Below are 13,521 nucleotides of genomic sequence, written 5' to 3' on the forward strand. Positions count from 1 at the left end.
ATGGCTATATACACAGGGTACCAGTACTGAGTCAATGTGCAGGGGTATGAGGTAATAACATGGCTATATACACAGGGTACCAGTACTGAGTCAATGTGCAGGGGTATGAGGTAATAACATGGCTATATACACAGGGTACCAGTACTGAGTCAATGTGCAGGGGGTATGAGGTAATAACATGGCTATATACAGTGAGTACCAGTACTGAGTCAATGTGCAGGGGTATGAGGTAATAACATGGCTATATACAGTGAGTACCAGTACTGAGTCAATGTGCAGGGGTATGGGTATGAGGGTACCAGTAATAACTTGGCTATATACACAGGGTACCAGGCTATATACACAGGGTACCAGTACTGAGTAACGATATCTTGGCTATATACACAGGGTACCAGGCTATACACAGGGTGCCGGTACTGAGTAACGATATCTTGGTTATATACAGTGAGTACCAGTACTGAGTCAATGTGCAGAGGTACGAGGTAATAACATGGCTATATACCTGGGGTACCAGTACGCAGGGGTACAAGGTAATTGAGGTACATATGTACATGTAGGTAAGGGTAAAGTGACGAGGAAACAGGATAGATAATAAACAGTAGCAGCAGTGTATATGATGACTCAAAAAAGGGTCAATGCTATTTGGTTACCAAATTCAATGACTTATGGCTTGGGGATAAAAGGTGTTCAACCAACCAGCATCCAGGATCCAATCAACCCATTTTATAAGGAAGCAATAACGCCAGGAGGTGTGGTATACACCACAGCTAAGGGCCGTTCTTAGGCACGACGCAACGCGGAGTCCTTAGCCGTGGTATATTGGCCATTCATCATAGTCACCTGAGGTGCCTTGTTGCTATTATAGTCTGGTTACCACCGTAATTAGACCAGGGAAAATCTATATTTTTGTAATACCTGTGGTATATGGGTACACCATGGCTGTCAGCCAATCAGCATTCAGGGTTCGAACCACCCAGTTAATAATAATGTATAGTCAACTGGTCGCTGCGTACGGCACTATATCAACACACCTGGACCCGCAATATCAACACACCTGGAGCCACTATATCAACACACCTGGACCCACTATATCAACTAACCTGGACCCACTATATCAACACACCTGGACCAACTATATCAACACACCTGGACCCACTATATCAACTAACCAGGACCCACTATATCAACACACCTGGAGCCACTATATCAACACACCTGGACCCACTATATCAACTAACCTGGACCCACTATATCAACACACCTGGACCAACTATATCAACACACCTGGACCCGCAATATCAACACACCTGGACCCACTATATCAACACACCTGGACCCACTATATCAACTAACCTGGACCAACTATATCAACACACCTGGACCCACTATATTACCTAACCTGGACCCACTATATCAACTAACCTGGACCCACTATATCAACACACCTGGACCCACTATATCAACACACCTGGACCCACTATATCAACTAACCTGGACCCGCTATATCAACACACCTAGACCCACTATATCAACACACCTGGACCCACTATATCAACACACCTGGACCCACTATATCAACACACCTGGACCCACTATATCAACTGGCTATATCAACACACCTGGACCCGCTATATCAACACACCTAGACCCATTATATCAACACACCAGGACCCACTATATCAACACACCTGGACCCACTATATTAACACACCTGGACCCGCTATATCAACACACCTGGACCCACTATATCAACACACCAGGACCCGCTATATCAACACACCTGGATCCACTATATCAACACACCTGGACCCACTATATCAACACTCCTGGAACCGCTATATCAACACTCCTGGAAACCACTATATCAACACACCAGGACCCACTATATCAACACACCTGGACCCACTATATCAACACACCTGGATCCACTATATCAACACACCAGGACCCGCTATATCAACACACCTGGATCCGCTATATCAACACACCTGGACCCGCTATATCAACTAACCTGGACCCGCTATATCAACACACCTGGAAACCACTATATCAACACACCAGGACCCACTATATCAACACACCTGAAAACCACTATATCAACACACCAGGACCCACTATATCAACACACCTGGACCCACTATATCAACACACCTGGATCCACTATATCAACACACCAGGACCCGCTATATAAACACACCTGGATCCGCTATATCAACACACCTGGACCCGCTATATCAACTAACCTGGACCCGCTTTTACAACACACCTGGACCCACTATATCAACACAACAGGACCCACTATATCAACACACCTGGATCCACTATATCAACACAACTGGACCCGCTATATCAACACACCTGGACCCGCTATATCAACACACCTGGATCCGCTATATCAACACACCTGGACCCGCTATATCAACACACCTGGACCCGCTATATCAACACACCTGGACCCACTATATCAACACACCTGGATCTGCTATATCAACACACCAGGACCCGCTATATCAACACACCAGGAACCACTATATCAACACACCAGGACCCGCTATATCAACACACCTGGATCCGCTATATCAACACACCAGGACCCGCTATATCAACACACCAGGAACCGCTATATCAACACACCAGTGGTTAGAGAGTCAGTAACCAGCAGGTAGCCTAGTGGTTAGAGTGTTGGACCAGTAACCAGCAGGTAGCTTAGTGGTTAGAGTGTTGGACCAGTAACCAGCAGGTAGCCTAGTGGTTAGAGTGTTGGACCAGTAACCAGCAGGTAGCCAAGTGGTTAGAGTGTTGGACCAGTAACCAGCAGGTAGACTAGTGGTCAGAGCGTTGGGTCAGTAACCAGCAGGTAGACTAGTGGTCAGAGCGTTGGGTCAGTAACCAGCAGGTAGACTAGTGGTCAGAGCGTTGGACCAGTAACCAGCAGGTAGCCTAGTGGTTAGAGTGTTGGACCAGTAACCAGCAGGTAGCCAAGTGGTTAGAGTGTTGGACCAGTAACCAGCAGTTAGACTAGTGGTTAGAGCGTTGGACCAGTAACCAGCAGGGTAGTCTAGTGGTTAGAGTGTTGGACCCGTAACCAGCAGGGTAGCCTTGTTGTTAGTAACCAGCAGGGTAGTCTAGTGGTTAGACACCTGGACCCGTAACCAGCAGGGTAGTCTAGTGGTTAGACACCTGGACCCGTAACCAGCAGGGTAGTCTAGTGGTTAGGGTGTTACCTGGACCCTGTAACCAGCAGGGTAGCCTTGTTGTTAGTAACCAGCAGGGTAGTCACAGTGGTTAGAGTGTTGGACCCGTAACCAGCAGGGTAGTCTAGTGGTTAGGGTGTTGGACCTGTAACCAGCAGGGAGTCTATGGTTAGGGTGTTGGACCCGTAACCAGCAGGGTAGCCTTGTTGTTAGTAACCAGCAGGGGTAGTCTAGTGGTTAGAGTGTTAGACCCGTAATCCAGCAGGGTAGTCACAGTGGTTAGAGTATATGGACCCGCTATATCAACAGCAGGGTAGTCTAGTGGTTAGAGTGTTGGACCCGTAACACAGCAGGGTAGTCACACCTGGTTAGAGTGTTGGACCCGTAACCAGCAGGGTAGCCTTGTTGTTAGTAACCAGCAGGGTAGCCTAGTGGTTAGGATGTTGGACCCGTAACCAGCAGGGTAGTCTAGTGGTTTGAGTGTTGGACCCGTAACCAGCAGGGTAGCCTTGTTGTTAGTAACCAGCAGGGCAGTCTAGTGGTTAGAGTGTTGGACCCGTAACCAGCAGGGTAGCCTTGTTGTTAGTAACCAGCAGGGTAGTCTAGTGGTTTGGGTGATGGACCCGTAACCAGCAGGGTAGTCTAGTGGTTAGGGTGTTGGACCCGTAACCAGCAGGGCAGTCTAGTGGTTAGAGTGTTGGACCCGTAACCAGCAGGGTAGCCTTGTTGTTAGTAACCAGCAGGGTAGCCTAGTGGTTAGAGTGTTAGACCCGTAACCAGCAGGGTAGTCTAGTGGTTAGGGTGTTGGACCCGTAACCAGCAGGGTAGCCTAGTGGTTAGGGTGTTGGACCCGTAACCAGCGGGGTAGTCTAGTGGTTAGAGTGTTGGACCAGTAACCAGCAGGGTAGCCTTGTTGTTAGTAACCAGCAGGGTAGCCTAGTGGTTAGAGTGTTAGACCCATAACCAGCAGGGTAGCATTGTTGTTACTAACCAGCAGTGTAGCCTTGTTGTTAGTAACCAGCAGGGTAGTCTAGTGGTTAGGGTGTTGGACCCGTAACCAGCAGGGTAGCCTTGTTGTTAGTAACCAGCAGGGTAGTCTAGTGGTTAGGGTGTTGGACCCGTAACCAGCAGGGTAGCCTTGTTGTTAGTAACCAGCAGGGTAGTCTAGTGGTTAGAGTGTTAGACCCGTAACCAGCAGGGTAGTCTAGTGGTTAGGGTGTTAGACCCGTAACCAGCAGGGTAGTCTAGTGGTTAGAGTGTTGGACCCGTAACCAGCAGGGTAGTCTAGTGGTTAGAGTGTTGGACCAGTAACCAGCAGGGTAGTCTAGTGGTTAGAGTGTTGGACCCGTAACCTGCAGGGTAGCCTTGTTGTTAGTAACCAGCAGGGTAGTCTAGTGGTTAGAGTGTTGGACCCGTAACCAGCAGGGTAGCCTTGTTGTTAGTGACCAGCAGGGTAGCCTTGTTGTTAGTAACCAGCAGGGTAGTCTAGTGGTTAGAGTGTTGGACCCGTAACCAGCAGGGTAGCCTTGTTGTTAGTGACCAGCAGGGTAGCCTTGTTGTTAGTAACCAGCAGGGTAGTCTAGTGGTTAGAGTGTTGGACCAGTAACCAGCAGGGTAGTCTAGTGTTTAGAGTGTTGGACCAGTAACCAGCAGGGTAGTCTAGTGGTTAGGGTGTTGGACCCATAACCAGCAGGGTAGTCTAGTGGTTAGAGTGTTGGACCAGTAACCAGCAGGGTAGTCTAGTGGTTAGAGTGTTGGACCCGTAACCAGCAGGGTAGTCTAGTGGTTAGGGTGTTGGACCCGTAACCAGCAGGGTAGTCTAGTGGTTAGGGTGTTGGACCAGTAACCAGCAGTGTAGCCTTGTTGTTAGTAACCAGCAGGGTAGTCTAGTGGTTAGAGTGTTGGACCCGTAACCAGCAGGGTAGTGTAGTGGTTAGAGTGTTGGACCAGTAACCAGCAGGGTAGCCTTGTTGTTAGTAACCAGCAGGGTAGTCTAGTGGTTAGAGTGTTAGACCCGTAACCAGCAGGGTAGCCTAGTAGGTCGAGTGTTAGACCCGTAACCAGCAGGGTAGTCTAGTGGTTAGAGTGTTAGACCCGTAACCAGCAGGGTAGTCTAGTGGTTAGAGTGTTAGACCTGTAACCAGCAGGGTAGCCTTGTTGTTAGTAACCAGCAGGGTAGTCTAGTGGTTAGGGTGTGGTTAGAGTGTTGGACCCGTAACCAGCAGGGTAGCCTTGTTGTTAGTAACCAGCAGGGTAGTCTAGTGGTTAGAGTGTTGGACCCGTAACCAGCAGGGTAGCCTAGTGGTTTGTTAGTAACCAGCAGGGTAGCCTTGGTTAGGGTGTTAGTAACCAGCAGGGTAGTCTAGTGGTTAGAGTGTTGGACCCGTAACCAGCAGGGTAGTCTAGTGGTTAGAGTGTTGGACCCGTAACCAGCAGGGTAGTCTAGTGGTTAGAGTGTTGGACCAGTAACCAGCAGGGTAGCCTTGTTGTTCGTAACCAGCAGGGTAGTCTAGTGGTTAGAGTGTTGGACCAGTAACCAGCAGGGTAGTCTAGTGGTTAGAGTGTTAGACCCGTAACCAGCAGGGTAGTCTAGTGGTTAGTGTTGGACCAGTTCAGGGTAGTGTTAGAGGGTAGTCTAGTGGTTAGAGTGTTGGACCAGCAGGGTAGTCTAGTGGTTAGAGTGTTAGACCCGTAACAGCAGGGTAGCTAGTGGTTAAGGTAGTCTAGTGGTTAGAGTGTTGGACCCAGTAACCAGCAGGGTAGCCTTGTTGTTAGTAACCAGCAAGGTAGTCTAGTGGTTAGAGTGTTAGACCCGTAACCAGCAAGGTAGTCTAGTGGTTAGAGTGTTGGACCCGTAACCAGCAGGGTAGCCTTGCGCGTTGAGCCAGTAACCGAAAGGTTACCGACTGAGGTGAACAATCTGTCGACGTGCCCTTAAGCAAGGCACTTAACCCTAATTTGCTTTACTTTGGTTTCATACTACTGTCTGACCCTTTAAAACAACACATTTCACCTTTCCAGTGTCTGTGACAGTAATAAACATCTGAATAAACATAGTATCAGAACACACCACCTTGAGTCATTCGGCAAGTAAGTTGAGTCACGTCTTCTTTCCTATCAAATATGGGTGAAAAGACGATCTGCTTGTCCCTGTCATGTGTTGGTCTGTTACGCTGCAGGTTTACATGGCATCAGTTTTATTTCTATCTGCTTCCCCTACAGGAACCTGTCCCACAGCCGGAGGGGTCCTAAAGTCAGCCCCTACCCAGACTACTCCTCCTCCTCCTACATCGAGGACCACGAGGGCCACACGGTGAAGAACCTTCCTGGGGGAGACACCTCTGTATCGGGTACCTCCTCCGTCGGCGTCCTGGGTGGAACCAGCAGTGTACCCGCAGGCCCAGAGAAGAATCGAAACTCCATCAACGCCGAGCGTCAGCAGGCTCAGGCCCGTCTGCCCAGCCCGGAGAGCAGCGGCGCCAGCCTCTCCACACCCAACACGGTCATGACCACCATCTCTGAGTCGGGTCAAGGGGAGGACTCATCCGGCCCACTAGGTGGCACTGTGCTGGGGCTGGTGTGTCTGCAGCTGACCCAGGAGGACTTGGAGACCACCAAGCTGGACCCTAAAGAGGTTGACAAGAACCTGAAGGAGTCTTCTGATGAGAACCTTATGGAGCACAGCCAGAAACAGTTCTCTGCTCCAGACCCCCTCAGCTGTAAGTCTTCCTCCCTGCTCTACCCCCTCATCAAGCTGGCTGCGGAGGTGACTGGGGCCGGGCCTGGGGCCCAGGGAGGGTCTGGGACCGGGGCCAGTGGGATGGGGGACCCTCCAGCTACTATGTTCCCCCTGCCCAAACAGCAGAACCTCCCCAAGCGGCCCACCAGCCTACCACTCAACACCAAGGCCAAGGAGGGCTCTGGTTCCTCCAGGCTGAAGTCTGGGAAACACCGGTCCAACCTGAAGCAGGTAGAGACGGGCGTGGCCAAGATGAACACGGTCGCCCCAGCGGCAGAGCCACGCCTTGTTAACGTTACCAACAACGGGCCAGCGGCCGTCGGAAACGGGGTGCGGAGCGGCGTAAGCGTTGTGGTCGTCAACGGTTACCTGAACGGAGGCGTGGCCTCTTCAACTGGAGGTGGGGCTCCTTACGGGACTACCAATCCGGCGGGGCCTCAGGGGGAGTTGGGCGGAGCGACACCCTTGTTACAGACCCAGCTCAGCGGAGAGGACAGTAGACTCAACATCAACTCCAGTCCTGATGAACATGAACCACTGCTAAGGAGAGAGCAGCCCACCGCATGTGACCAGAGACCAACCAATCACCTGGCGGGACGCACCAACACTAACAACAACAACAACCGTCTGGTGATCACATGTCCATCTGTAGAGGGAGAGCCTGAACACCTCACCTTTGTCCCCATACCTAGACCTGTCTCTGTACCCAAACCCATCTCCGTACCTATCATTGCCCCTCTCACTGCCCAACTACCAGCCCCAGCCCCAGCCCCAGTCTCAACCCCAACCCCAGCCCCAGTCTCAACCCCAGCCCCAATATCAACCCCAGCCCCAGTCTCAACCCCAGCCCCAGCCCCAGTCTCAACCCCAGCCCCAGCCCCAATATCAACCCCAGCCCCAGCCCCAATATCAACCCCAGCCCCAGCCCCAGCCCCAGCCCCAATATCAACCCCAGCCCCAGCCCCAATATCAACCCCAGCCCCAGTCTCAACCCCAGCCCCAGCCCCAGTCTCAACCCCAGCCCCAGCCCCAGTCTCAACCCCAGCCCCAGCCCCAATATCAACCCCAGCCCCAGTCTCAACCCCAGCCCCAATATCAACCCCAGCCCCAGCCCCAATATCAACCCCAGCCCCAATATCAACCCCAGTCCCAGTCTCAACCCCAGCCCCAGTCTCAACCCCAGCCCCAGTCTCAACCCCAGCCCCAGTCTCAACCCCAGCCCCAACCCCAGCCCCAGCCCCAGTCTCAACCCCAGCCCCAGTCTCAACCCCAGCCCCAACCCCAGCCCCAGTCCCAGCCCCAGTCTCAACCCCAGCCCCAGTCCCAGTCCCATTCTCAACCTCAGCCCCAGCGGCCCTCAGACAGCCCAAACCCAGACGACCTGAGAGACCCTGCTCCCTGGACCTGTCTGGCTCCTCACACAACAGCTCTTCAGGTGAGAAAAGAACACGCCGCACATCTCTCAACCTCAGTCCCCCCTTCCTTCTCTACTTCCCCTCCTCTCTACCTCTCCTTCACTCTCTGTCTCTATCTACCTCAGTCCCCCCTTCCCTCTCTACTTCCCCTCCTCTCTACCTCTCCTTCACTCTCTGTCTCTCTCTACCTCAGTCCACCCTTCCCTCTCTACTTCCCCTCCTCTCTACCTCTCCTTCACTCTCTCTCTCTCTACCTCAGTCCACCCTTCCCTCTCTACTTCCCCTCCTCTCTACCTCTCCTTCACTCTCTGTCTCTCTCTACCTCAGTCCACCCTTCCCTCTCTACTTCCCCTCCTCTCTACCTCTCCTTCACTCTCTGTCTCTCTCTACCTCAGTCCACCCTTCCCTCTCTACTTCCCCTCCTCTCTACCTCTCCTTCATCTCTCTGTCTCTCACTACCTCAGTCCACCCTTCCTTCTCCACTTCCCCTCCTCTCTACCTCTCTTTCACTCTCTGTCTCTCTCAACCTCAGTCTCTCTTCTTTCTTTCTTTCCTTTTTTTCTATCTCTCTTCACTCTCTGTCTCTCTCCCCTCAGTCCACCCTTCAGTCACAGCTGAGTTCCCCTCCTCTGAATAATCTCCCCCTCTGTCAGCTCTATACCTCAGTCCACCCTTCCTTCTCCAGTGTGGTGTGAGCCTCCTTACTCTCTGTCTCTCTCAACCTCAGTCTGGTGTCTTTAGGGAGGAGGTCTCCTCTCAGTGTGGTGTGAGCCTATAGGGAGGAGGTCACAGCTGACAGTGTTGGTGTGAATAATCTCCCCGCGTCAGGGAGGAGGTCAGAGACCTGGCAGTGTGGTGTGAGCCTATAGGGAGGAGGTCAGAGACCTGACAGTGTGGTGTGAGCCTATAGGGAGGAGGTCAGAGACCTGGCAGTGTGGTGTGAGCCTATAGGGAGGAGGTCAGAGACCTGGCAGTGTGGTGTGAGCCTATAGGGAGGAGGTCAGAGACCTGACAGTGTGGTGTGAGCCTACAGGGAGGAGGTCAGAGACCTGGCAGTGTGGTGTGAGCCTATAGGGAGGAGGTCAGAGACCTGGCAGTGTGGTGTGAGTCTATAGGGAGGAGGTCAGAGACCTGGCAGTGTGGTGTGAGTCTATAGGGAGGAGGTCAGAGACCTGGCAGTGTGGTGTGAGCCTATAGGGAGGAGGTCAGAGACCTGACAGTGTGGTGTGAGCCTATAGGGAGGAGGTCAGAGACCTGGCAGTGTGGTGTGAGTCTATAGGGAGGAGGTCAGAGACCTGGCAGTGTGGTGTGAGTCTATAGGGAGGAGGTCAGAGACCTGACAGTGTGGTGCCAGGACATCTCCCTCAACGTGAGTAAGACAAAGGATCTGATCGTGGACTATAGGGAAAGGAGTGCCGAATCTGATATTTATATATTTCTTAATTACATTCTTTTACTTTTAGATGTGTGTATTGTTGTGAATTGTTAGATACTACAACACTGTTGGAGCGAGAAACACAAGCATTTAGTTAGATATTACTGCACTGTTGGAGCTGGGAACACAAGCATTTAGTTAGATATTACTGCACTGTTGGAGCTAGGAACACAAGCATTTAGTTAGATATTACTGTACTGTTGGAGCTGGAAACACAAGCATTTAGTTAGATATTACTACTGTTGGAGCTAGAAACACAAGCATTTAGTTAGATATTACTGCACTGTTGGAGCTAGAAACACAAGCATTTAGTTAGATACTACTGCACTGTTGGAGCTGGGAACACAAGCATTTAGTTAGATACTACTGCACTGTTGGAGCTAGGAACACAAGCATTTAGTTAGATATTACTGCACTGTTGGAGCTGGGAAACAACAAGAACACAAACATTTAGTTAGATATTACTGCACTGTTGGAGCTGGGAACACAAGCATTTAGTTAGATATTACTGCACTGTTGGAGCTGGGAACACAAGCATTTAGTTAGATACTACTGCACTGTTGGAGCTAGGAACACAAGCATTTAGTTAGATATTACTACACTGTTGGAGCTAGGAACACAAGCATTTAGTTAGATATTAATGCACTGTTGGAGCTAGGAACACAAGCATTTAGTTAGATATTACTGTACTGTTGGAGCTAGGAACACAAGCATTTAGTTAGATATTACTGTACTGTTGGAGCTAGAAACACAAGCATTTAGTTAGATATTACTGCACTGATGGAGCTAGGAACACAAGCATTTAGTTAGATATTACTGCACTGTTAGAGCTAGGAACACAAGCATTTAGTTAGATATTACTGCACTGTTGGAGCTGGGAACACCAGCAAATAACATCTGCTAAAAATGTGTATGTGACCAATAACGTTTGATTTGATTTCACAGTTCATAAGAACATCAGTCAATTGAAATACATTCATTAGGCCCCAATCTATGGATTTCAAATGACTGGAAATACAGATATGCATCTGTTGGTTACAGACACTTTAAAAAGAAAAAGGTAGATCAGTAAAACAGTCAGTATCTGGTGTGACCACCATTTGCCTCATGTGGCGTGACACATCTCCTTCACATAGAGTTGATTAGGCTGTTGATTCATCAGGTGTTGATTCATCAGGTGTTGATTGATTGTAGAATGTTGTCTCAATCCTCTTCAATGACTATGTGAAGTTGCTAGATATTGAATCTGGAACACGCTGTCGTACAGGTAGATCCAGAGCATTCCAAACACGCTCATTGGCTGACATATCTGGTGAGTATGCAGGCCATGGAAGAACTGGGACATTTTCAGCTTCCAGGTATTGTGTACAGAACCCCACCATCACCATGTGACACTCTGTTCACAATGGTGACATCAGCAAACCATCTGCCCGGTACAGTTGAAACAGGGATTCATCCGTGAAGAGCACATTTCTCCAGCGTGCTTGTGGCCATGGAAGGTGAGCATATGCTCACTGACGTCTGTTACGATGCAGTTCAGGTGAGAGCCTGGTGAGGACGATGAGCACGCAGGTGAGCCTCCCTGACAAGTTTGTGCAGAAGTTCTTTGATTGTGCAAACTTACAGTTTCATCAGCTGTCCGGCTGGCTGGTCTCAGACGATCTCGCAGGTGAAGAAGCCCGGATGTGGAGGTCCTGGGCTGCGGTTGTGAGACCGGTTGGACATACTGCCAAATTCTGTAAAACGACATTGGTGGCTGTTTATTGTAGAGACATTAACATTCAATTATTTGGTAACAGCTCTGGTGGACAATCAGCTTCCTCAACTTGAGACACCTGTGGAATTGTGTTGTTGGACAAAGCTGCACATTTTAGTGTCCTTTTATTGTGACTGATGTGACCTATGTCAAATCAAATTTTAGAATCAAATGTTATTTGTCACAATGCACTGAGTACAACAGGTGTAGTAGACCTTACCGTGAAATGCTTACTTACAAACCCTTAACCAACAATGCAGTTCAAGAAATTAAGAAAATCTTTACTAAATAAACTTAAGTAAAAAAAAAAATCTAATCAAAAAGTAACACAAGAAAATTAGAAACAATAACGAGGCGGTACCGAGTCAGCTTTGATCCACTTGTACTGACTTTGCCTTCTGGAAGGTTCTGGAAGGATGATAGTGGGGTGAACAGGCAGTGGCTTGGGTGGTTGTTGTCCTTGATGATCTTTTTGGCCTTCCTGTGACATCGGGTGGTGTAGGTGTCCTGGAGGGCAGGTAGTTTGCCCCCGGTGATGCGTTGTGCAGACCTCACTACCCTCTGGAGAGCCTTACGGTTGTGGGCGGTGCGGTTAACATACCAGGCGGTGATACAACCCGCCAGGGTGCTTTCAATTGTGCGTCTGTAAAAGTTTGTGAGTGGTTTTTAGTGACAGCCTCTTGCGCCTTCTTCACCACACTGTCTGTCATGCAAATTAATTATTTAAAAATCATACAATTTGATTTTCTGGATTTTTGTTTTAGATTCCGTCTCTCACAGTTGAAGTGTACCTATGATAAAAATTACAGACCTCTACATGCTTTGTAAGTAGGAAAACCTGCAAAATCGGTAGTGTATCAAATACTTGTTCTCCCCACTGTACCTCTCGTATCTGAGCCGTTGAATTGCGATTCTACTTTGTCTCTATACTGACGCTTAGCTTGTTTGATTGCCTTGCGGAGGGAATAGCTACACTGTTTGTATTCGGTCATGTTTCCTTGCCATGATTAAAAGCAGTGGTTCGTGCTTTCAGTTTTGCGTGAATGCTGCCATCAATCCACGGTTTCTGGTTGGGGAAGGTTTTAATAGTCACCGTGGGCACAACATCACCGATACACTTGCTAATAAACTCGCTCACCAAATCAGTGTATACATCAATGTTGTTGTTCGACGCTATTTTGACATCCCTGGTTGCACATTCGATATGCTGATTTCAAGTTTAGGGAGCCTTGTTTTCAGATTAGCCTTGTTAAAATCCCCAGCTACAATAAATGCATCCTCAGGATATCTGGTTTCCAGTTTACATAGAGTCAAATGAAGTTCTTTCAAGGCCTTCGATGTGTCTGCTTGGGGGGAATGTACACAGCTGTGATTATAATCGAAGAGAATTCTCTTGGTAGATTATGCGGTCGGCATTTGATTGTAATTAATTATTGGTCAGGTGAACAAAAGGACTTGAGTTCCTGTATGTTGTTATTTTTATTTATTTATTTATTTTTTTATTTATTGTTTTTACCTTTATTTAACCAGGCAAGTCAGTTAAGAACAAATTCTTATTTTCAATGACGGCCTGGGAACAGTGGGTTAACTGCCTGTTCAGGGGCAGAACGACAGATTTTGTACCTTGTCAGCTCGGGGGTTTGAACTCTCAACCTTCCAGTTACTAGTCCAACGCTCTAACCACTAGGCTACCCTGCCGCACTCATTAATCATAAGGCATACACCCCCGCCCTTCTTACCAGAGAGATGTTTGTTTCTATAGCTGTTTCTATTGTTTCTAAGCTATAACACAGGCTAGCTATGACCTGGTACTGTAACACTAGCTGGCTATGACCTGGTACTGTAACACAGGCTGGCTATGACCTGGTACTGTAACACAGGCTAGCTATGACCTGGTACTGTAACACAGGCTAGCTATGACCTGGTACTGTAACACAGGCTAGCTATGACCTGGTACTGTAACACAGGCTAGCTATGACCTG

At 49.1% G+C, this 13,521-nt stretch overlaps 1 protein-coding gene across 1 annotated transcript in view; it reads left to right on the top strand.

Annotated features, from left to right (window-relative positions):
- Positions 1-13,521, top strand: part of LOC135538098 (bone morphogenetic protein receptor type-2-like) — a gene marked incomplete at its 5' end in the record, with an annotated part of 36,770 nt that overhangs the window by 11,916 nt on the left and 11,333 nt on the right. The window contains 2 exons of the mRNA XM_064964082.1: positions 6,417-7,984; positions 8,183-8,368. Coding sequence (XP_064820154.1) covers positions 6,417-7,984; positions 8,183-8,368 — 1,754 coding nt within the window. The remainder of the gene's footprint in view (positions 1-6,416; positions 7,985-8,182; positions 8,369-13,521) is intronic.

Source organism: Oncorhynchus masou, unplaced genomic scaffold, assembly GCF_036934945.1.
Source record: "Oncorhynchus masou masou isolate Uvic2021 unplaced genomic scaffold, UVic_Omas_1.1 unplaced_scaffold_907, whole genome shotgun sequence".
Classification (NCBI taxonomy): Eukaryota; Metazoa; Chordata; class Actinopteri; order Salmoniformes; family Salmonidae; genus Oncorhynchus; species Oncorhynchus masou.